At 33.5% G+C, this 25,668-nt stretch overlaps 1 protein-coding gene across 1 annotated transcript in view; it reads left to right on the forward strand.

Moving 5' to 3' along the window:
- Positions 1 to 25,668, forward strand: part of LOC129801038 (titin-like) — a 257,548-nt gene that overhangs the window by 89,353 nt on the left and 142,527 nt on the right. The window contains exons 26-33 of the mRNA XM_055845796.1: positions 373 to 1,152; positions 1,612 to 1,932; positions 2,303 to 2,391; positions 2,463 to 2,643; positions 6,377 to 6,478; positions 11,340 to 11,477; positions 18,890 to 19,063; positions 20,370 to 22,086. Coding sequence (XP_055701771.1) covers positions 373 to 1,152; positions 1,612 to 1,932; positions 2,303 to 2,391; positions 2,463 to 2,643; positions 6,377 to 6,478; positions 11,340 to 11,477; positions 18,890 to 19,063; positions 20,370 to 22,086 — 3,502 coding nt within the window. The remainder of the gene's footprint in view (positions 1 to 372; positions 1,153 to 1,611; positions 1,933 to 2,302; positions 2,392 to 2,462; positions 2,644 to 6,376; positions 6,479 to 11,339; positions 11,478 to 18,889; positions 19,064 to 20,369; positions 22,087 to 25,668) is intronic.

Below are 25,668 nucleotides of genomic sequence, written 5' to 3' on the forward strand. Positions count from 1 at the left end.
TTGAAGTTCAACAAATGACTACTTGGGGAACTCTGGATGAAAAAACGAGTTAAGAAACAAAAAACCTCGCTTATCTTGGCTTCTGAGTAATCGATGAGATCATGTTCTATGGGAAAATTATAGAGAACATTCTGGTCTACATTTCACCCATATAACACTTTTCTGTCAGTTCATCCAAATCCTTGATATTTTGGTTTAAATACAAAATTTGTATAATTTCACGAATTTGATTCAAGATAACTGAATGGCGTCTCCCAACTTCAGCTCCAAATCGAATTTGCATGCACTCCGAGTTAGCTCACGTTAAGAATCTCACCTACATAAGCCGGTTAGGATTATCTGTCCCTTTCTTAGACAAGTTCTTCTCCTTAGGTACACCCGTCCATAATACTATTGCAACTGAGACGAGTAACACGATGCATATGCGAGAACATACAGAAACCAGCCGTCGAGTTGTTAATATGAATCAGACCACAAGAGTAATCAAATTCGATGGTGGGCAGAAAAAGAGTGATTTTGAACAGCATTTGGAACCATTTCCATATGCCCCAACTAACGGAGATACTTCTCCCAGACCTAGAGTGTCACTTCCGCCAACACCAACGAAATTTGTAAAGGGTGACTTCCGGGAAAGTGACTATGAGAGTGAAGTAGATTCAGCAAGAATTCGTCCTCTATGGACACCAAATCCTTTGGATTCGGATGAGCCACAGTATCGACGTGTGGCTCCACCGCACTCCACTAGGTCTGCCAGTTGTCCAAGATCCTATCCAACTGAAAGGGTGCTTACTCCAATGGAATTTGATACTCAGCCACCGCTAATGCCGCAGTATTCTGCAGCAGGACTATCTAATGAGTACAAGACCCAAACACTTGATCGTTACTCTACAAAGAAGACACGTCAATATAGTAGCAGGACTCAGGATGACACACATATTCGACAAAGTGGAACGGCAAATGACTATGGGTATCCCTATGTCAGGATGAAAGATATGGGAAGTTCTCTTAAATCTAAGGCCAGTCAATTTATGAGAGATATTTCTTCGGACATAAATCGTCCAACAGCTACCCAAAAGCCAATTCTCAAGAAGACAACGAGCATAGACAACGAACCACAAGCATATCGTGAAGAATCTCGAATTTCTCAATATGGTAAGTCTCAATATTAATTCTCTATTTTAACATTTTTTTGAATGATTGTTTTCATTTGGATTTTTTTTGAAAATTATTATTTTTAAGCTTACCTCTTTCTTTCATTTTTCCGTTTGATTTTTAACCTATTCTCCATTCATTCAGTAAAGCGTCAAAAACTCCCGGACAAGGTTAGAAGTTAACTTTAAAAAATCAAAGTTAAAAAGGTTAAAGGATAAAAATTATACTTGCATTTTGTTTTAAGGCAAAATTCTGTCCAGGAAATTCTGACGCACAATTTCAATTGGTACACAAATTGGTCTTGGAATGCCAATGAATGAAAGTTATATAGTTTTTTTTTCATTCATACTCATCTTCTGTTTTATTATTTGAATCTATATTTATCATCAACTTTGCCTACGATGAGCATAAAACCCATAAAACTGTCACTGACACAAACTTTATTGTCAATGTTTTAAGGAACGAAACATATTGACCCCGACACTGGCCTGATTTATTTCAAATATGATTTTGGTTATGAGTTCGGGATCCTGTTTCCGGGTGAAGGTAAAAAATTTGTAGGCGGAAGTAGCATGAGCACTGATAGGAAGGGACATCAAATCCAACGAACTGGAGATATTGAATTGCCAGTTCTTCATGAACGTACCCATACCCCATCGGCTATGTCCAATGGGACTGGAACAAATTGGGGTCCTAACAAGCGCTATAGCCTACCAATTAACATCAATATCGATCAAATTCATCAGCCAATGGCGTCCACAGGCGCCCCATATACCAAAGGTAGAATGTGTTTTGGTGTTGTTTGGATTTTGTGTTTTAATTTTCTTTGCGAAAACTCCTCTAAGCTTTTTTTATGATTTTTTTCTCGTATAACTAATTATCAAAGGTCATAATTATCAATTTGTCACACTCTAAGCATTATGTTCTCTCATGGAAAAGTTATCCTTCATCCCAAAGTGTGTTTTTTTTTGGTTTTATTTTTGTCATATCTGTGATTCCCACTTCTTTGCATTACACTCATCACATGGATTCATTTGCATGCATCATCAATGTCTAAATGTAAGTAATTTGGTCAATGGAAGAATTAAAATAAAACTCAGAAACATTTCATTACTTCAGTTCACTGTAAAATATTTTACAAATGTTACAGAGCGTCAACGGGATATGAGCCAGAGAACCCAAACACCTGTAAATTACTCACGAGAAGATAAGCCCAAGAAGCCACCCTCAATTATAACGGTTTGTTGCATAATATAATTATCAAAAATATCTATATATCTTCAAGAAGATTCTTTCTCGTTTTTCAACAGCCTCTAAAGGACATCGCTGTTGTTGCAGGACAAACTGCGAGATTCGAGTGCATCATTCAATGTGAACCTCATCCGGATGTGATTTGGTCGAAGAATGGCGTCATGATTGGAAGAAGTTTGAAGCATCACATTGAATTCCGCAATGGAGTTTGTCGTCTTACAATTCCTCATGCATTTACAGGTAAATCTTTTGTCATAACTTGACAAATTAACAATTTAAAATGAAATTCTGCTGTATTGTAATAAGAAAAATGGTTCGAGATATCACTTTCAAGTTTACGATGACTACGTAATCTACGTAATAGAAACATGAGCTTAGCTTTACAAGGTTCATCTCACTGTCTTCAAAAGAAATATCTTTTGGCAGAATTCCAAGTAGATATTCAATCATTTACACTAATAATATCCACAGATTCTCCTTTCTAAACGAAGAGATCAGAAGATAAATTTACGAAAATAATTAGGTAGAACTGGTTACAGTCTAGTCAATTCGGTGGTATTCCGATAATAACCCAAAAATTATGAGAATATTATCAAACTTATACTTCAAGCCATTTCCCCTTAATCTGAGAGCTTACACTTCTCTAAAATGACTGAATATTAGCTTCATAAATAAACAGTGACCAGGGTATGAATTCTGAGATGCGTGAGTTTTTCACGTGAGAGACTCACGGTTTTTAGATCGTTTCCTGTAAGGGTTTGGTTAAACTTTCACAAAAATGTCACGTGAAACACTTACATTATCTACGAATTCACATGAAAGTTTTGTCGAAAGCTTGACAAAATGCTTACTAAAGGTGATCTCTCAGAGCCGTGAATTTCTCACGTGAAAAACTCACCATCTCAGAATACATACCCAGCTAAAATTAAGTCTGGTTAGATTCTGTTTATGCTCTACAGTTATTTGAGAAATGGAATTGCCTAATTATAAGAATTAAAATGATTATAAACCATATTTCTATCAATTTTTCACTAAGTCGTTTCTTCTGTTGATACTGAAATCTTTGCAGACCCTTATACAGGTTTTCAGACCTAAGGCATACGGCGTTATCACACTTGCACATTAAAATTTTAATGTCATTCACATTAATTGTCGCTTGTGAGCGTCCAAATATGTTATTTGTGACCTTGAGTCACTGAATATTTTGGATTTTTCTATTTATTGATAAAGAAGTGGACTTGGCGTGCAAAAATCAGTTTAAATTTACCTAAAGCATAAATATTTTTCACATTAAAAAATTAAAGAGAAAATCGCTTTTTTTACGCATTAATGCTATAAATCAATCTATATCAAATTTTGCTGGCCAAGTCTATGTTTTTATCAACAAATAGATCAAATTTTGAATATAAAACGATTCAAACACACAAATTACACATTTGGACTCTCATCAGCGACAATTAATGTGAATCATATTAAAATTTTAATGCGCAAGTGTGATAGCACATTTAGCCATATGGCTTAACTCTTCTAATTTCTTTTCAATCCAAATTTTTTTGGAAAATTATCACTTAAGATTGGACAATATCGGCAACTGAAACATTATATTATGAAAACCCAATTAAATTGGTTGCTATTTTGAATTTTGAGATCACCGGGAACTGGCCTAAAAAATCTTAGGTCTGAAGCCGGCCTTAGATAACCTTTACGCTAGACGTTCAACCTCGTTCACAAAGGCTTCCCATTATAAGTAACAATCTAAATGAGAATTCTGCCAAAATACTCATCTATATCAAAATTTTACAAGTTAAGGCCTGAACTCGGATTTCAAACTGGATGTTTGAACCAGTTCCCGAAAGCTTCTAAATCTTAAATGGCAATTTTGACAGCCATTTAGAATCCAATGGAGTATTTGCCTTTCAAAATTAATTTTAAGTTTAAATTTTCTAAATATATCTTGCGTGATAAGAAATTGAAGGGTTAATGCATGTCTCCCTCAATGTGATTCTCTTACTTCAAATTTTTGTCCTGAACTTAACGCTTAAAATAAAGGACAATCTCCCCAATTGCGATAGAAACTTCTGAGCGTTAATTTTTAAACCGATCTTTTTTCGTTAATTTGTATTCACCGATACAGATCTTTAATTTTATAGTATTAAATTTCTTTAAATATTTAAACTTAAATATTATAAACTATAAAATTCCGAATCTGAAATAAAAACGCCAAATTTAAAGCTTATCGGCAAAACCTTTTAAAACCTTTAAATACGGAACATTTTAAGGCTAGATTGACATAGATCAAAGCATCATTAGTCCTTAAATCAGCATTGGAATTTTCAATTTTAATACTAAATCTTTAACTCAAATTATTAGGTTTCTTTGTCACCAAAAATGAAAGGTGTAAGGGAATGTTTATTAGAAAGAATCTATCAAATGGATTTCTTTTCACATAATATTTAATTTTTGGTTACTATTATGGGTATTAAAAGTTTAATATTCAGGAAATATTTTAAATTTATAACACTGTGCATCAAAATGAAAACTTTTTCCGTGTGATTTAAAATAACTGGTTTTTTCGGGTTCCTTGGTGTCTCCCGAGCACATGTCCCGAAGAAAGTTATGGTCCATAACGTCTGGTTTCTGAGCTAGATTAAGATGAAAATCTTTAAGAAATTGGTTAGAAATATTTCATGAAATTTGCTTTATCTCAAAAATGGTACATCCTAAGATGATGGTATCAAAGAATTACTCAAGGGTGTGTAGAGCAGGACTCAAGGAAGATATTCCAGGAACGAACCATATCCCTATCTCCCCATTTTCCTTGAAATGTTCCAGATTTTCCCCATAAATCTCTAAATATCCTTCAAATCCATTATAAGGATTCACAGGACGACTTGCATCGTTTACAAAAATATTCTGCTGAATATCATAGGATCATAAAACTTACCGTTATCCAGAAATAATGCATTTGAATTACTTATGAACAACAGACTTTTCTCACAAAATTCAATATTTTATCTCATATCTTATCAATATAAAATTATAATAACTAATAGTTTACCTTTCTTTGCAATAAACTATCTAACACATTTCTGACATAGGGGAATCTAGGTTCTTACTTTTATAGAATTTCACGTAAGATACAGCAAAGAGATAGGGATATGGTTCGGTCCTGGAATATTTTACTTTAGTCCTGCTCTATACATCTTTGAGGCATTCTTTGATACCATCATCCTAGGATGTACCATTTTTTGAGATAAAGCAAATTTCACAAAATATTTCTAACCAATTTCTTAAAGATTTTCATCTTAATCTAGCTCAGAAACCAGACGTTATGGACCATAACTTTTTTCGGGACATGTACTCGCGAGACACCAATGAACCCGAAAATACCGCTTATTTGGAAAAACATTTTTTGCCGTTGCACAGTGTAATTATCTTCCTAAGGTTGGCTTAGTTTATAAAGACTTTAGGTCTGTATATCACAAACCATTTGGACTCCTGCGTACACGAAAAAATCGTTTTCGAATACTTTTCTGATACTTAAAATGCAATCAATTTTTAAGACTTTTTAGACCTCTGTAGCAACGCTTGTTTTCAATGCAATTCAATTTAGGGGGAAGTGGGGCACCTTTGAAAGTGGGGTACCACTAAAATGTAGATTTTTCTCATGTGTTTAAGTCGAACTGAGCCATATCAAAATGTGTTTCAGCTTCTCAATATGCAGCTAAATTATATCACGATAAGGCTCAATTTTAATTAAATAGATGAAAAATACCAATTTCAAATGTGACCCACTTCCAAATGTGCCCCACTTCCCCCTAATATGGTGGTTTTTTTTAGATCATTTGTGAAAATTTCTAAACGATATTATTATTATTATTAAAATACTAAAAACTAAAAAGAAAAAAAATGTGACACCTTTCACAAAATTATGTATAAAATAATTCCTAAAATTGTATTTCGTATTTTGCAGAGGATGCTGGAACATACTCCTGTACTGCAACCAATCAGCTGGGCTCCGTAACAACAAGTGCCGATCTACTTGTCCCGGGAAATAAGTGGGGCTACCGAAAATAATAGAGGAAAAGCCAATCTGCCTAAAATATATTATTGTGTATTGCAAAGAGTAAAACTCTCTTTTTTGTATTCATTCACTAAGCTTTGTATGTCTGACATACCTACTCTGTATTTCAATGAATTGACAAAACGTATGTTATTTAATAAAGATTAATGTATTGAAACTTGGCACAAGTTCTATATGTCTGTTAATATTTATTCCTGTATTCTAAATACAAAATATTATGGTTTGTATTGTATACAAAACATTGTTGCCATGGATACGAACAGTATTTTCATTTTCTTTGCCAAAAACGCCATCAGGGATGACAACTTGAGGAAAAATCTACAAATTTTCCGATCGAGAATCGTGTGATCGAAATTTCATTCGTATTTCCCCTGCAAAATGGTGAAATCGGAAAAGATCGTATTTAGGGGAAATTTTACCGAAGATCATGAGGGGATCGCAAGCGTACTAGAGATCATCTAAAAAATCAGCTGTGATGATAGTGAGTGCCAAAGATTTTAATAAAAACCAAAACATCTCACTTGGCATACATTTTGAGGATCGACGTGTAATTTATTTTTAGGAAAAAATTGTCTGTTTTTCCCCCAATGTATTTATGGATTCGTGACAATTGTGGTGAGAGATCTATATATATATATATATATATATGTCACAACTTTAATAAGTATTTTTATCTATTGATTGTCATCAACTTCAGAATGAATTAATCAATAGACGCTTCGTTAGTCACTCTAATCATTGAGATCATTTGATCTATAAATTGTCATTACTCAGTTCCTTCTAAATCATGCCAAAAGATCCTCATCTTTCTATTTAAACAATGTCTATGACTTAAAGATATAAATATCTACAGTGATATTATTCACCTGGGAAACCATCCAAGAATCCACAGTGTGGAGCATGAATAATATTTCAAATACAAAGTCCAACGCCTCCACAAAAATGATCTCACAACTTCTATTAAAATGTCGGGGGATTGTTAAAATTAAGGGAAGCTTCTAATGTTGAATTCTAAATAATTTATAGAGGATCATGTTCAAGAATGTCTAAGGTTTTACTATTTCATTCTTTGTTGGCATTGGTTACACATAATATTCTCTGCTAATTAATATATCACATTGCCTACAATTAAACAATTAAATAAATTAAACACAACTGTCATTTGATGTTGTAATTTAGGAAAATCTTTTTGGTAACCTTGAGAAGAAATCATCAAGTCAAATAATCCACCAATTATAATCAAATTTCTCTATTTAATCAGAACAGGAAATAAAAATTATTAGCTTTAGTAAGGAGATGGGGCTGTGGAGCTACATTGAGACAAAATTTTTTTTGCATTATTTTTAAGGAAGATTTAGCTATAACGTAATTAAATTTAACAATACAAAACGAATGTGGAACTAAATAAAAAAAATATTATAAGGTCCAACGGTCCAACTTCCTTTATAAACACGCGAAAAACATATATCAATGTAGACTCACAATTCAATGTAGGCTTTATAGGCTCAAAATGGCTCTATCACCCTTTGGTTAGTTTATATATTTTTTACCGACCACCAAATATTATTGGAAAAAACTATTGAAACAGATTTTGATTTGGATAGGAATTCGCTTTTATGTATTCGATCAAGAACAAAATAAAATTCGGTCAGCTTAAAAACAAATTTGAGCTGAATTTAAATAAAAAATTTAAGCCTTCAAAACACCTTTTCTTGATTAGGAAAATTAGGAAAACTGCGAAAGACCGGGATAGAGGGGATAGACATAGAGTAAGATGGGGTAAGTGGATCGCTTTCCGAAGAGTGCTACTTAAACGCTTGTTTTAGGACTGATGAAAGTCTTTTTTACTTCTTCTAAATCCATAGAATTATTCACTGTTTCACTCAGAAACATAATATAAAAAAAAAATTATCAAAAATATTAAAGAAAATTTATAAAATAATGATAATACTGAAATAAGTCAGCATGCACTAAGTGGATCGCCTTTTCGCTAATTCACTTTTAGGTAAACCTTTGGATTAAAAATACTTTTTTCACAAGGAAAAATCAATAAATGTTTTTAATAAACCAGCTGTCATTAACGAAAATATCACTGACTAGAAAATTTTTAGTGAAGAACCCAGCTGGCACAAAATTGAAATGAGTCGATTACCCTCACTTATTTAATGGATAAAAATATTATTTTTGCTTTTTCTCAAACTTGAATAGTTATATTATGTTACTGTAGTGAATATATTACGAAAATTAAAATGAAAATATTTTAAGTGGATTAGTCATAAACGATCCAGATAGCGAAGCGCCCGGATTAGCACACTTGACTATAATCAAAACGTTTGAGAAATAAAAAGCTGTTATTTTTGAATTCATGAAGTTTTCCTGGTCTAAAAGGTTATATGACACCATTTTAAGAGCAATCAAATTTCCTTGCAGGTTTAACAAAGGAAAAGTAGGTTATTGTTTTACCTGCAACTATCTTAGGCGTTAATTATAAATTAGACCAATTTTCGGAAAAATTTAGATGTTCTACTGATCAAAAATTAGTATTCCAAAGAACAGGTTTTTTTTTTAATTTCAATTTCTGCTTAACTGTGTTATCACACTTGCACATTAAAATTTTAATATGATTCCCATTAATTGTCGCTGGTGAGAGTCCAAATGTGTAATTTGTGTGTTTGAATTATTTTATATTCAAAATTTGATCTATTTGTTGATAGAAAGGGAGGCTTGGCCCGCAAAATTTGATATAAATTGATTTATAGCATTAATGCGAAAAATTAATGCGATTTTCTCTTTAATTTTTTAATGTGAAAAATATTTATGCTTTAGGTAATTTTAAACTTATTTTTGCAGGCCAAGTCCACTTCTTCATGAATAAATAGAAAAACCCCAAATATTAAGTGACTCAAAGACACAAATAACATATTTGGACGCTCACAAGCGACAATTAATGTGAATCACATTAAAATTTTAATGTGCAAGTGTGATAACGCCGTAACCAAATTTGTTTTTGTAATTTACTTTTTTAAATAGTAATTAATTTGGCCATAAGAAGAATAGTTTTTGTAAATAAAGATGCAAGATAGTCAGTTAAAGTAGGAAATGATTAATATTTATTATTTCTGTATTTTTCCCTTGCAAAACTTTCATACTGATATCGTTGCTTTTAAGTATTTAAAGTTGTTCAATGCTGGTTTTTAAGATTTCTTCCTAATCAAATTTTAATTGCAGACCATATAAAATACTGATTATTAAAGTCTTACTACCCATCTATCCCCAGTCTTCGTTTTAAATTTTATTTGATTAGAGATATTTAAAAAATATCAACTTTTTATAAATCTAAAAAAAAATGCTACAATGCTCATTTTTTGACCTTTTTTCACATTACTGATCAAATCATATTAGTATTGTTCAAAAGTTGTTTGTAACTGCAACGCAATAAATTCTAAAAGGACTATTTTAAAAATCGGCATAAGATGTTGGTAGAAAATAATTAATGGTAGAAAGTTTATGTTTCCTCAGAGAAAAAAAATATATCGTAAATTTCGCTACGTTCACCAGAATGAAATAAAAAGAAAGAGGATTTAAGAGACAATTCTGTATTTCTCGATTATAAATAAAATTAGAATGGAATTGAGAGAGAAAATATCTACTACTGATCTTTTCCCCTTTACAACCTCTACCATGAAACTATTATTTGCGCGTGGGAAAAGATATCATCGAGAAAATTCTGTGATCTTTCGTCTTTGGAAATTTACTTCTGAATTTTTCTTTCTTTTTTTTACTTCACTGTTAAGAAATAGTGATAAATAAGTCAAATAATTCAAATATTTGAAAAATATAAATAAATAAAGTTGTGAATTTCTTATGATTAATTCATCGTAATCATGATTTATTGCACTTTTAAACTTCAACGTGGCAAGAAATTATCCTTTAAGTGAATGAAAATATTTCAACACTTTGCCAAATATGTGATTAGGGCAAATAAAATTTTATTCAGATTTTTCAGACATCATTTATTGATCAATTAATAGGACGATGCGCTGTATGAATTAGCAAGTAGCTAATTAGACACATCGGAAGTGAAGCTGCAAGATGATTGCATTGAAAATATTTTCTGTTCAAGTTGAAATACTTTTGTAAAATTGCCAATTGACTGTGGGTTTTAAGTGTGCCAAAATTAGTTCGAGTAGAGTGCTTTTAGTCCTTCCTACATAAACCACAATCGTTTTGTTAATTTCACCACTTTGGAGAATTGTTCAAGGCTCTACTGTCTCAATGCGTTTCAATTTTGAAAATGTTTGTGGAATTTTCACGATATTATAATTTGTTTATTATAATGTGTATTTGATGAATGACACATGTCTATATATAAATTTCAGAGAAATACGTTTCATTTTCTTTGGAAATTTAATCACTTGTGCGAAAATTTCATCAACAATCACACAGACGATATAAAATTGTCATGAAAACACCCAGAATTTTCCGACATGCAGAAGAAAATGAGATTTATAAATAGAAAAAGTGGCTTTCAATGTGCCAAAAAATGTGTCCTAAAATCACATACTCACAAAATTGCCAGAGATTCACGAAAATATCAACAATTTTTTTTTCATCCAAAATTAACTGAGGAAAAGCTGTTTATTGTCCGGATTTTCCAAAAGGACAAGAAAAAAAAGAACACAGAAATCTCATTTTCAGTTTTTGCGCAGAGGCAATTTTTCATTGCACTATGTGGGCGAAATGGAGTTTTAAGACAGAATTTAAAGAAACAACAACATCTCACATGAAACGAAGTGTTAGAGATATCCCATTTAGAAGATTGCTAAATTCTCTTCAATGTGATTTTTTGCAGATTCAACAAAGTCTAATCATACCCATTATATTGTTGAATACAAGCAACACCCAGTGAACAGAAATAGTCCACAACTGACAGAGAAATGGGAGAACATCTTGGAGTGCTTGCTTTCACCAACATCATCCTCGGAATCAGGTAGAGCAAACTATATAGAAAAAATATATATTTAAAAAAACGGATTTTTGCAATTTTAAACACAAATCCACCTACCTCGAATTCCTCAAAATTTATCATCACCTCGGAGGAGTTAGTGTGGGTGAACAAGAATTTAGAATTACTCATTGAGGGGTGGATCTAAATTTTATACCTATATTTTCAACATCCCGAGTGAATCTCTCATTATTCTTGTATCATTTCAATATAAAACCTCTTGCAGTGGATCGATTTGTATCTTTTTAACTTGTCTTAATACATTTGAGTTATTAACCAAAAAGTAAGAAGCATTACTTTTATTAGGAAAATAAAAATAGTGAAAATGTGATAAGATCTAGATTTTCTCAAATTCTTAAAATCAGTGTTTTTGGTATTAAAGATTAATCCATATGTAATTAAATAATCCCAAAAAATATTTTAGTCTCGTATACTCTCGTATCTCAGCTCTGATATTTAGTACCGATCAAATGTCATCCGAATTATGGAGAAATTCGGGCCTTAAACTGTTTGAAAGCGAACGATTCTTGTTCATAATAATAATAATTATGTCTTACGAATAATTATGTCTTTATTCGTTTAAAATTGCTTTAGTACGTTTAGTCATAGTCTTACTGAAATTAGGTGAGATTCTTAATAATCTCACCTACTATAATCCTAACAAAATTTCATGTCGTCCGATCGGCCCCAAACTTTGCCAAAATGTGTTTCAGCACTTCCTGATCACGAATACACCCAGCGAAATTTAATTAAGAAGTTTGCATTAATTGGCTGGTGTGGGTCATCTATACATCTGATCAGCCTAAAATTTTTTTGTACAATATAGGTCTGTATAACAACTTTTTTTATGGTAGTGAGCGCGGCTCACTACCAATTAATGCAAACTTCTTAATTAAATTTCGCTGGGTGTATATGGGGGGCTAAGTTACGTTCCCGGCCGGCCGGCCGCTCGCTCTTTGTAGCTTAATTTAATAGCTCCTAAACTAAAAAAGATATCGACTTGCGGTTTTCGGCAAAGGTTATATATCGCATGAAAATTGCAACTTGGTGCATTGACTCCCCACCCCCCACCCCCCTCCCAACCATTTAGAATATTCCCATTTTTGTTTTCTCAATAGCTCAGCCCCTATGGCATCGGTCGGGCTCAAATTTTAGTATGTTATAGCTGGGCCTTAGGGCTTTCCATCAACACCAAACTTAAGGTCCCCCGACCCCCCTGACTCGAGCTATAAGGGTCCAAAAAAAATTTCTTAAAATGGCCATAACTCCGGTTCTAATTGTCAGAATTTAAAAAATGAGGGCTTTTTGGAAAGCTCTCGTGAAATGCCACTTCCCCTTCTAACATCGCAAGTTCATAAAACCACCGCTAGGGGCGCTATTATTAAAAAGAAAATTTTTAAATCTTAAAAGTTAAATAACTCAAAAATTCCATTGTGCATCGGACTGAAAATTTAGTATGTTGTAGCCTTTGATTATACCTATCAAACAAAAAAACCTTAAGTCGATCTAAAACCCCTGACCCGAGCTATAAGGGGTCAAAGTTCGAACATTGACCGGCCTCTATCTCCGGTTCTAATTAACATAGCGACCTAAATTTTACCTTTTTGGTTTCGTATCGATGAGCACTTTCAGATGGAAGTTCAAAAAGTCACCACAGGTGGCGCTGTGATAGCGTCAAAATTCATCGAAATTCAAAGTCACTTTTCTCAAAAACGGCATTGTGCAAGTTAATGAAATTTTAGTATGTTGTAGTCCAGTCTAGGACGTTTCCAAAATGGTGCGTAAGTGCGCTGTGGTTAAAACAGAACCGGAGATATGAGGGGTCAAAGTTCACGAAATTCAAAAAATCATATCTACGGTTCTATGTGACCGATTTTGATGAATGAGGGCTTAAATGAAAGATCTCACCAAATGCTACAACTTTCTAGATAATTTTAACTTCGTGGGACCAACACCAGGGGCGCCACAGTCGAAAAACCAATTTCAATATCACATAACCTCAATTATCTCGACTGTCGCTGAACCGATTTTCATGATTACTTCGACATAATTGTAGAGGACAATTGTCTCTACATTTCGTCCATACATCATTTTCCGCTCATACTACGCTATCACTCCTATTTTGCCGTTTAAGTGTGAAAAAATTGATTTTTCCCATAATAACGCTTTGAAATCACTCAGATGCCAATTTGACTGCCTTCTACTCCACCAAGACACTTAAAATAGGGTTTTAAATGGAAAGTCCCACAAAATACAACAATTCTTTGATATAGTTGAAGTTCAACAAATGAACACTTGGGGCGATCTGGTCGAAAAAACGAGTTCAGAAACAAAAAACCGCGCTTATCTCGGCTTCTGAGTAATCGATGAGATCATGTTCTATGGCAAAATTATAGACAACTTTCTGGTCTACGTTTCACCCATATATCACTTTTCTGCCAGTCCATCCAAATCCTTGATATTTTGGTTTAAATACAAAATTTGTATTATTATTTCACGAATTTGATTCAAATTAACTGAATGGCGTCCCCCAACTTCAGCTCTAAATCGAATTTGCATACATTCCGAGTTAGCTCCCATTAAGAATCTCACCTACAATAAGCTGATCTAGGCTTATCACTAGTTTTCTTTAATGAATTTGACATGTATATGGCAATATATTTTAATAGATAATTTTATGTCAAACATTTCTCGAAAAAGTAGGTCAAATTCATTAAAGGAATACGCAAAAAAATGAAGTGTTCGAAACCAGTGTTGTGCGAAACCTGAAGGTCTTCTCTAAAATCTTAATTTAAACAATAAAAATGATTTTTTGTGGTGCGCGTCTTTATCTGCTGTGGGCTTTTCTATACGGTTAAAAGAACCGATTTACCGAAAGTCACTCTATAAGATCTAGCAAATCAAAAAACGCGATGATGAGGGCTCGAACTATTAACGGAATCTTTCACTTTCGCTCTAGATCATATGAATTTGTTAGGTACATAGAATCTTTTTAAAAAATTTAGTGGGCAAACTTAAAACTCGGATTAAAGTTTATATTCGGCCATGGTAGTGTTGTTTGAAAACTTATTAATCAGTTTTATAGTTTATTCGTACTTTATAGATAATAAATTTTCACAGAAAAGATTTTTTTTATTACAATAGCATAAGTTGCGGTCGCCAGAAGATGCGATATACTTGCAGAGCAACAAGACTTTTAATATCAATGTTTCAATTTCAAAAATTTGTATTAGTTAGTAAGTTATATAAATTTTAAGAAATATTGGTAACTTCTATTTGAAAAATGAGTGTCAGGATTCTATATATGCGTCATTGAAATATCTTAGAGCAAAAGAGGGTAATTCAGAATAATTTCTTATTCTGAATTTTGAGATTTCTTCATATTTCAGATAAACAAAGAGAAAAAGAATACCACAAAGAAGTACGCGCCCTACAATCAAGACTACGTGTTTCTTGTTCTTTTTATCTTACCCATCTAAAGCAGTAAGGATATCTTAAAATTCCGGATTAGATTACAAACTACCCCATTTCACCTTAAGCTTAAATTGTTTTTCGTCACTCTCAGTTATCTGAACAATGAAGTGCTAAAAAAATATGTTCATTTTTCATTGGAGTAGGGGAAAGTGTGGCACCTTTAAAGTAGGGCAGCTTTGAAAATGGGTTTTTCACCTATTTTTAAAAGAAAATCAACCTTATTATGATACTATAATTTATCTCAGCAAATCTAAATTACATGATGATAAGACTCAGTTCCATTCCACTTCCCCGTAGCACTATAACTCTCAAGAGGTCTTTAAGAAAACTGTCCGTGTTCCACCTTCGCGGACCACTTCTTGTTCTAAAATTGCAAAAGGTATCACATTGAAGTGTAAATGATTCTAGATTACCACCTTTGGCCTGAGTAGGAAGAAAGTTCCAGATTCTGAAAACTAATGAAATGTGCATTCCAATATGATAGCTCACAAACTTAATTGTCTTTAATATAAGCTTCTTAAGCTTTTTTAATCTTTTTTTTTAAAATATTATTATTAAGTTTTAAGATTTCAAGAAACGTTACATTTCGATGAAATCCTGATTGAAAACAGAGTTATGATTATTTTAAGAATTATATTAATGGTAAAAATTAAAATTGATAACTAGATAGAGAACAGAAATTATGAATAGAAAGCGCAGAAGTTATGAACAATCTTGGCAGCTTTATAAATATTGTTTAAATTGATTTTTGATCAATCTTGCGCTGCGATATTTGGAAATAGAATCCTTTGTTGACCACTTCGAATTATTTGCTAATTAAAAGCTTTTTTTTGTAAACCAAACTACTACTAGTATACTGATCAAACATATTTATTATAAGAAACTTAACCAGACAGACGAGACATCGCACCACAAATATTTTAAGACATGTTCATAAAAGAATACAAGCAGAACCCGAACCGATTTATGTGAAGTCTAAAAGTTCAAAGTTCAAATAAGTACAGTAAAGTAAATTACAAAGTAAATTTTGGAAAAGAACCCAAAATCCATGATCATTTACTTTCAGTGCATGATATTTTGAGATTGTCTTATATCGCCGAATTTTACAGGCCAAATAACTATACACATTTTACACGGCAAACACTGATTTTAACAGTTGTCTTCTGCGTGAAAGGGACGTAATTCATGTCCCTACCTACTCCGCGATTGCTTCAGTGGCTTTCTTCGTCTCAATTACAATAAATGCAATATAATAATTTTGCCTAAAGTCCACTTCTATTCTGAAATGATCGTCATAATGTAATGTGTAAAGAATTCGTGATTTGTTTGAAAGTTTAATTGATGATCTTTTTCCTCATGTCTTGCCACAGGATGCTGCTTTCAAGTACATGCGGCTCTCAATGAAATTTCACAGATTATGTTTGATGAGAGACACATTGTACGAATTGTTATTATATCCATTCAAAATTAGACTAATTTCTTTTAAACAGTTTATTTTGCAAATTTCAGCAGATAGTTTTTCATGTAAAAAATAAAAGTCTTTTCAAGAACATTAAATAAAACAAACTAAATTTTCTATTGACAGCAGAGATTTGTTCATGCCCCATCAAACATTCAATATTTATATAGGTTTAGTAATAAAAATTTGCCAATACCCCGTCTATTTCTATCTGATTTCTTCTGATATATTTCACGATCAATGTCCATCGATTGTGTCATTCAGTAAATTTTTTTTCTCCAACTCAATTTCATCTGAGTTTTCTGCTGAGACGAACTTTACCAATTTCACTCGAAACTCTTCCATTCCAATCCAATTGCGTCTGACCTTCATATGACGCCACAATTTCATTTATTTATTCCACATGAATATGAGATTCCCAGCTGATTGTTTATTTTGAAATAAGAAAAAAAAGAACGATGAAAAGGGTCACAATAAAGACATTGCGTTCTGCTTCACTTCTTATTTTTGACAATACGAACACGATATCAATAAGCATTGGGAACTTATTAGGTTTTAATGGTTTTTTGAACATCTTGTTCTTCAATTGAAATTGACAAATTGGAAAATTGATACATTATTATCATCATTTATTGCTCTTTCTATTACAAACATCATATAAGTTCAATGTTAATTTTAAAAACGTTTTATTCTCCAGGCATTGTCCGGACTTTGAACTCAAAGTCTTTGGGTTATATTCGGAAGGCTTCAATAGACATTTCCTAAAGTAATAAAAGGACGAAAAAGGATGAAAAGGATTTTTTCAGGAAAAAAATTTCTCACTTAAGGACGTTTTTCAATGCAACATTTTACCCTAATTAAGAATTTGTTAGTGCAAATTCTTGCCTAAAAATAGTTTTCTGGTTATTACCATTTAAAATCACCCAATTTTTATTATGTTATCTCTTATAACTGGATATCTTATTGTTAGATTGCAATGATTTTGATCCTAAACGTTAGATTTTGTTGAAGTAGAGATCTTTTCCTAATACATCGAACCTTCTTGAGTATTAGAAAATCAATTATTTTTAAATTTTCCGATAATCAGTGGCAAAATTTAGAATATTTACGTGATAAAAATTGAATATCTCGGACAATTTTAATCACAAAAAAATTATTCCCTCAACATTTTGTAGTACTCAATGACCTCTATTAAATATGTGCACAATGGATCTGTCATAAATTTAATTTTTAAAAATAATTAGATTTTTAGTTTTTGTTGAATTTCAATTTTATGCTGCATCCTTTATAAAAACCATGCAAAAAATCCCTAGGAAGAAGTCGTACAAAATTGCAATGTTCCAAGAAGTTGTAGTGTATGGAATTATGAACCTTTCTGGTCCAAAATAATCCAACTCGGATCATAAATTTCCATACTACAAGTCATTGATTCTAAAAAATTTCCAAAAAACTTTAATTGCTCATTATTCTGAAGCTATGGTAAAGAGAATTTTTTCTCTAATTAGATTTGGATCCTAATACCCTAAAGATTGTTATAGAGGTAATTCCAGAGATGAATCCAAAAATGTCCATCTCTGGATATCTTATCAAAATGATCCTGGAGCAATGCTGAAATTGAAAAATGCAAAAAATCCGAATTTTTTCGCATGTATAATGCCTTTTTAGCGATCAAAACATTGATAGGGAAGCTCTTATCAGGAGGAAGTTGTTTACCTTGTGATAAGACATAGCCGAAGTGCAAGACGAGTATCTCCGATAGTCATCGTGCGAGGGTAATCGTTTGGTGATCGGTTGATCTTAAAATAATTTTCGTAACCGAGTACAGTGTTGGATTTAGGTGTATTTTTTGCGCCATGTTCTAAAAAGATTTGTTAAAAGTTATTTTGGGACACAGAAAATTTCCCCCACCAGAAAATTTTCGTGAAAATTCAGCCATTGACTGGGTATGCACGATCACAAGAAGATCACTCTTCGCTCGCTACTCAAATACGATCGACGTCTTGAAAAGTTAGTCTCGCGGGATGACTTGAGCTCTCTGCTAGCTGAGAAGAGCCCCGGACGGCAAATTGAAATAAAATTTGCTAGTTAGTGGACTTAGTGAATAAGTTGAAGAGTGGACTTAGAAAATTTTCGGATCGACTTTCATCGAGATAGGAACCAAGAAGGATTATTGCGCTCTATTGTTGGATTTTTTTGTTCGTTTTTGTGCCTATTTAACACAGTTATTTATTTTAAAATAGAAATTATTTATCTAGTGTTTTAATTAAAAGTGGAGATTTTTTTCTGTCTGATTGAGTGCAATCGCTCTTGTGAAAATTTCTTTTTGAGCGAACCCATTGAGAAGAAGGAAGAATTTGTGAATTTGTGAGAAGATCTTATCCAAGTTTTCACGGAAAAAGAATTGAAAGATAGAATTCTTGTGTATTTTTCTTGTGCAATTCTTTGCTACAATTTTGGATTTAAGAGATATTTCTCATCATGGAGCGACAGAATTCTAATCCATATCAGCTGCAGCAAACTCAACAATCGCAACAAATTGTTAGTTCGCAGCAGCAATATGAGCAGCAAATTTCCCAGCAAAGGATTAGCCGTTCTGAACATACTGTGAGCCGTCAGCAATTTACGACTCAACAGAGAGGTGTGGAATTATTCCTGTGAAAGGAAAATTATTTTATGTGCATTGTGTGGTCCAATGGACATTTTCATTGGCAATAATACTGCTAAAAAGTCGTAATCCAAACTGAAAAAGGAAAAAATCGTGTGCGATCTTTATGGTGAAGATCTTGTCTATCAGTGTCTCTCCCTCTCCCAAATCATTCTTTGGTGCATTTTATGATTTTTGCAGCATAAATCTTGTGTATGTGCATTGAGCCATTTAATTTGAGCTAAATCAAGTGACTGGCTTTGCCATTTATGGTGTGGATTTGCATTGAATATTAAATATAAAGTTACGCCATTTGGTTCAAAAACAAGCAGAAAAAAGAGACGTTGTTGTGCGATTTCTGTGACAAAAAAGTGGATTTTCTTTATATGGTTCATCATTACTTTCTTCTCTCCGTTAATTACAACAATTGTGAAACATGTGGATTTTATTGCTACAGCTGGAAATTCAGCCAAATTGATGTTTTTTAGAGTGTACAGTGATTTTATGCCCAAAAAATTGAACTTGGTGAATTTTTTTTTTTTTCAGAAAAAAGACGATAAATGTGCTTTGAGTGCTCTTAAAATCCACAAAATCTTAAGATATTCAGAATATTCGTGAAATCCGCAAGAAAATTGAGTGATTTTTGAAGAAAATTTGGATTTTTAAAGGGTTTTCGTGAATTTTTCGGTCGTTATATAACGGTGCTTAAAAGTGATTTTTCTCAAAAATATCGTTTGGGAAGGACAAAATTCATTAAATCCAGACCGATTAAATGCAATTTTATTGAAATTTTGGATTTTTTCTCATTTTTGTGTATTTTTTTGTGAAAAGGACTGATTAACAAAATCTTCACTAAAACCGTTTAAATTCGATAACTCCGCAAAAAGTGATTCAATTTGAATATTTCTTTAATTCTCCAAAAACCCATGAAATTTCTCATTGAATGATGTAGAAATTTTGCAAAAAATTTAGAAATTTTAATATGAAAAAGGACTCTTAAAAAAAATATTTATTCAATAAATTGAGTAGTTTAGTCAACGAAGTTTGGATTACGACTGAGCTCAGTGCTCCTAAAAAGGTTCCGCGTAACGTGATCTCAATGGTGAAAAGTCTTAAAAATAGCAACATAGAATGTGGATTTGTGCCAAGAAACTCTAGCATCTCTCTTTTTAACATCCTTCTCTATGCATATTTCTGCGAGAGAGATTCATCGGGAAAATATTTTTGTTCTTCACATTCATGGGCTATTTTCACACTCTCACGCCTCTTTTTTTTTCCTCAATTTTTCACTTTATTTTAGTTCATGGAGTATCACAGCAACAGGCTATTCAGCAACAGCCACAGCAAGTCTATCAGCAGCAGCAGCAGCAATTCGAAAGGAGCACGCAGCAATACCAGCAAGTGGCGCCAAAGCCATACGGTGGTGGCCCTGCTGGTGGCAGACGTGAACCAGTTTTTGAGCAAGTGTTTCAGAATGCCAGATTTGCCCAAGGGGGAGATGCTCTGTTTCAGGGACGCCTCGGTGGTAATCCCAAGCCACGTGTTTCCTGGACTCGAAAAGGTGCACCACTTCTCGAGTCCCAGAAATACCGTATGACTTACAATGAAGCCACGGGCGATGTCTCCCTGCTGATACGTCAAATCAGCCCCGAAGATATTGGCGAATACACATGTTTTGCCGTTAATGACTATGGCGAAGCTATTTGCTCTGTATTCATCCAGTTTGAGGGTCAGCCCCAAATTCAGGGCTACCGCAAGGAATTTGCCCAAACATATGAATCAACCCAGAATACACTGGGTCAACATACACAGTCCACTCAGCGATATGAACAACAGCAGAATTTCAGCAATGGCTACAACAATTACAGTCTCGTTGAGGAGGACTTCAAGGTAGACACATTTGAGTATCGCTTACTCCGCGAAGTGTCCTTCCGGGAGTCCATTACACGACGTCATATTTCTGAATCTGACTGTCAATTGAGCACTCAACTCGATCGCAACATGGGCCCCGCTGCCCCACCACAAATTGCTCAGAAGCCCCGCAATTCGAAGCTCATTGAGGGTTCTGATGCAGTATTTACAGCCAAAGTTGGCGCTAATCCCAAGCCACGTCTGACATGGTTCCGCAATGGAAAGCGCATCGTGGCATCAGAGAAATACGAAATGACCTACTCCAATCAACAAGCAACCCTGCGTATTCGCAATGCCACTTACGCTGACTCAGGCCACTACACCCTACTCGCTGAAAATACCCAGGGTATTGTTGTATCATCAGCTGTCTTAGCCATTGAACCGGCTGCCGAAAGTGCAACTGCGGCAGAACCAAGACCCGTTGACACAATGGCCGAAGTAGCAGAAGCTGGTAAAGCCCTAGCACCTACATTTGTGCGAACTTTCCAGGATCGCGAGACGAGTGAGGGCAAAATGTCGCGTTTCGATTGTCGCGTCACCGGAAGACCCTACCCCGAAGTACTTTGGTACATTAATGGCGAACAAGTGCGTGATGATGCTACACACAAGATTCTTGTCAATGAATCCGGAAACCACTCACTCATGATCATCAATGTGAGTCGACGAGATGCCGGAGTTGTGTCTTGTGTTGCACGCAACAAATCTGGCGAGGTCGCATGCCAAGCCAGACTGGCAGTTCTCGAAAAAGAGGTCGTAGTGGCGCCTAAATTTGTCGAACGCTTCACCACTGTCAGCGTTCATGAGGGTGAGCCTGTACAGCTAAACGCACGAGCTGTAGGTACTCCTACACCACGTATCACATGGCAAAAAGATGGGGCTCCCATTGTTGCCAGCCCTGATACCAGGGTTGCTATTGAAGGTGGGGCTACAACTTTAGATATCCTGCGTGCCAAGGCATCAGACTCAGGATGGTATCAGTGCACAGCCCAAAATGTTGCTGGCTCTACAGCCACTCGAGCTAGGCTCTATGTCGAAGTACCCAAGGAGGGTATCCCCGAGCAGAGACGTCTTCATCTACCAAGACCCACAAAAGTCATCGAACCTGAGTAAGTACTTGCAGATAATTTTTTAACTATAACGTCCCATTTAAAAAACTATTGTTATTATGGTATCAATCAAAATACGAACGAAACACTTTTATTAAATATCTACTATGTCTATAGGGGAATCTATTAAACGTAAACGTATCCTATATTAAAAAAAAGAAATGAATAAGTAAGTAAAATTAAGTCTGTCACGTAATATTCAGATTGTCCTGCTCTTTCGTAATATATTTAATTTTATAACATTTATTACGAAAACATGTCTTATGAGGATACTAAATTTACTACTCCTTATCCCTCTAACGGTTAAGTGTCACTGCAGGGTAGCATTACAAAAATCGCATTTACAGCAACAATAAAGGTTTTATTTATTCAGAATTGCTATAGTATCCTCGGTAATACTTTTGCTAACATCCATTCAAGGTTTGAACTCATTTTGACTCTTCGTTTAATTGCTATTCAAAGTTTTGTGTGACAGGTCAGAGAAAAAGTAGAAATTTTTTTTGTGGAAAAAATCTCATTTACAAAATCAAGAAAAATACCGGTTTAAAGTAATCTGACTAAAATAAATTTATTTTTTACTGAAAGATATCGTTCTACTTTGTGTATTTTATTTATAACATTTGAAAAAAGTAAAAATGTGAATTTTAGAAGCTAAAAGAGTTTCAATTTTTTTATATTTTTCCATTTTTCGCCTAAACTAAAAGAGAAAATGAAGAACGGATGGTATTTTTGAGTTTATTGAATCGTAATTAGTCTAAAACAAATTATCACACTACATTTTTTTCATATTTAAAAATTGGACGCTAGAGGGTTAAATATGGAAATTGTAAGAAACTATGCTCAGTGAAACTGTTATTTTGTTATACAAATACATTAATAATGATTTTATCTACGGATAAAATTTATTTATTAATTCCCGTACCATAAATAGTTCCTGTGTAATTTTCAAAAACACCAGATTATAAGATTATCTGTAGGGGAGACTGGGGCAAAACTTGTCAAAACGCATATTTAATTCTTTCACCAGCTCTGTGAAAACTTAAACGTTTTATAATGAGCCAATTTACTACTCTACAAAATTGCAGAAGACTATTTTCCTCTATCTCGAAAGAAATGTGAATTTCGAATCGTTTTCTAAAAGTCGATTTTGTGGAGATTCTCAAAATTGCTGCGAGCTGTTCAGCGTCGTGAAACTACTCCACCCTCCCCTACCCTTATTCGTAGGGAGTTCCTTTATATTAAACATAATGAAAGTCCGCTGCGGAGTTCACTTTCATTTTCAAACGAGCAAAATTGCACTATTTATCAATAACAAATATATTATACTATTTTTCCGGATAATCGGGCCAAAATTGTAATTTATAATACCATAATAAAAATTACTCATAAAGTGTTAGGTACTTTCAGGCAGCAATAGGGGGAGATGGTCGCCTTTGAATTGGGGTATCTTTGAAATTAAGCATTTCTCTCCTATTTCTCAAACAAATTTAGCCTTATCATTCTGTAATTTTGCTTCACAATTGGTTTATGAAGATAAATTATCTAATGGTAAAATGTAGTAACATTTAAAAATTGAAGAAAAAGCTATTTCAAAGCTACCCCAATTCAAAGGTGTCCATGCTCAAGTTCTTCCTGATCTTTTTCAATAGAGGAGACTGGGGCAAAAAGTCACAAAATAAAATATTTAAAAATTCAAAAACTTCCGAGATAAGCGGTTTAAAAGACAATGGGCAAAATGGTCCACCCTTTCGCCATGAATGAGACCTATACCACCGAATAGGTATTGGCAAAGGTAACAACTTTTGTTCCGGGACCAATCCCAAAAGTATGTAGAAAAGCACTAAAGCATAAAACATATGTATAAGAATTGTAATGATTTTTTTGCATATTATTATACAATAATGGTTAATCGTATATTGGTCCTTTTAGGAATCCTTTGTAAATAAGGACTCAAAGAAAATTTTCCTGGAACTTCCTCTTCATTTTCCCTCCAATTTTCCAGTTCTTCCTTATAAGTCTTTTACCATCCTTCAAATTCATAAAAAAAGGATTGTATCTAGAAAAATGTCTCATATGCAGTGATATTCTGCTTGAAAAAAGAGTTAAAACCTCTAAAGATCGCAGGGTCCTAAAAGATACCGTTATTTAATTACTTTGAGTAATGAATTCAGAGACAAAATTTTTTTAATTATTTATATTCATAACCTTTTGTTAAAATTCTGTAGTAACGGTACCTTTACAACCCTATGGACTTCAAGAATCCTAGCTCCTTTTTGAAGGAGAATAATTCTCTAAAGACTACAAAAGGATGATCTCGAGGCAATACTTTTAACGGAATTAAAGAATATTCGAAGATATTTGAGGATAATCTATAGATACAAAAATAATGGTGGACTAGGGATACGGCTTCTTTTAGGAAAATCTTCCTTGAGTTCAGTTCTCTTTTAGAAAACGTTCTTTGACGCCAACAACTCACGATATGCAGTTATTTAAAAAAAAGTAAATCTCATAAAAATAGTTCTACCCATTTCTTAAGAACTCTTACTTTAAGATATCTGAAAATAAGAAATCTGACTATAAGTTTCTTCGGGTGATATGTTCAAGACACACCAAGGACTCCGAAAATGCCTGTGATTTGCCATTAAACAAAATAAGTTTTCGTTTTATTGTCCTGTAATGTGCGATGGCTTTAAAACATGGCTAGTTTGTATGGCAGCTACCAGACGGAGCAGTCAAAGGGAAAATCTGAAAATATTTATTTAAAGCTTAAGTCATATATCGACTTTGATCCGAGTTTCATTAAGATCGGTTGAGCCATTTTCGAGTAATAAGCTGTCAAAGTTGCGAATTTTCAGAAGGATATCGTTAATTTCCCAAGGATTGACAGTCCTTTTTGACTTTGGTCTCGGTAATTTTTAAGTCGTACACCAACACCTACAAAATGGGCCTACTCCTATCTGTGGCGAAGGGTTGGACCAGCTCCAATACATTTCTGCCCATTGTCCTTTCGTCAAATTCATTCAATTCGCTATTTTCGCCTTTTCAGAATAGTTGAATAGAATTTTCTTGCCAAAAATAGCCTTTGGAAAATAACTTTAAAAGCGTTTTTCTCGTTCAGATAGAGAAAACGCTGGTCTACAAAGGTATAGAGGAATTTCCTATGAAAATATGTCATCTAGATATTTTTTAAACTTACGGAAATCCGTAATAAAGCAAATCAAAATATGATAATTTTTATCCATACTTGATACTAATTGCTCCAATATTTTTGAGAATGGTTAAAAAATTACCTTTTAGAAAACGGTTCGATAAATGTATTTTCTTACAGAATAGAGGAAAATGAGTTACACAAAGTTGAAGAGAAGTAATTTTCCTATAAAACTGCTGTTCGAAATTTCTGAGGCGCTCGGATAGCTTGTAAAAAAAATAAAATATCGGTTTTGTGACTTTTTGCCCCAGTCTCCCTTACTAATAATTTTCTTAAATAGTCGGAAGGAAAGTGATTCTGTAGAAACAAATGCAATATTATTTTATGCAAGATAATTGATGAAACGTAAAACAAATAAAAACTAGATTTTATCT

Source organism: Phlebotomus papatasi, chromosome 2 (genome assembly GCF_024763615.1).
Source record: "Phlebotomus papatasi isolate M1 chromosome 2, Ppap_2.1, whole genome shotgun sequence".
Taxonomy (NCBI): Eukaryota; Metazoa; Arthropoda; class Insecta; order Diptera; family Psychodidae; genus Phlebotomus; species Phlebotomus papatasi.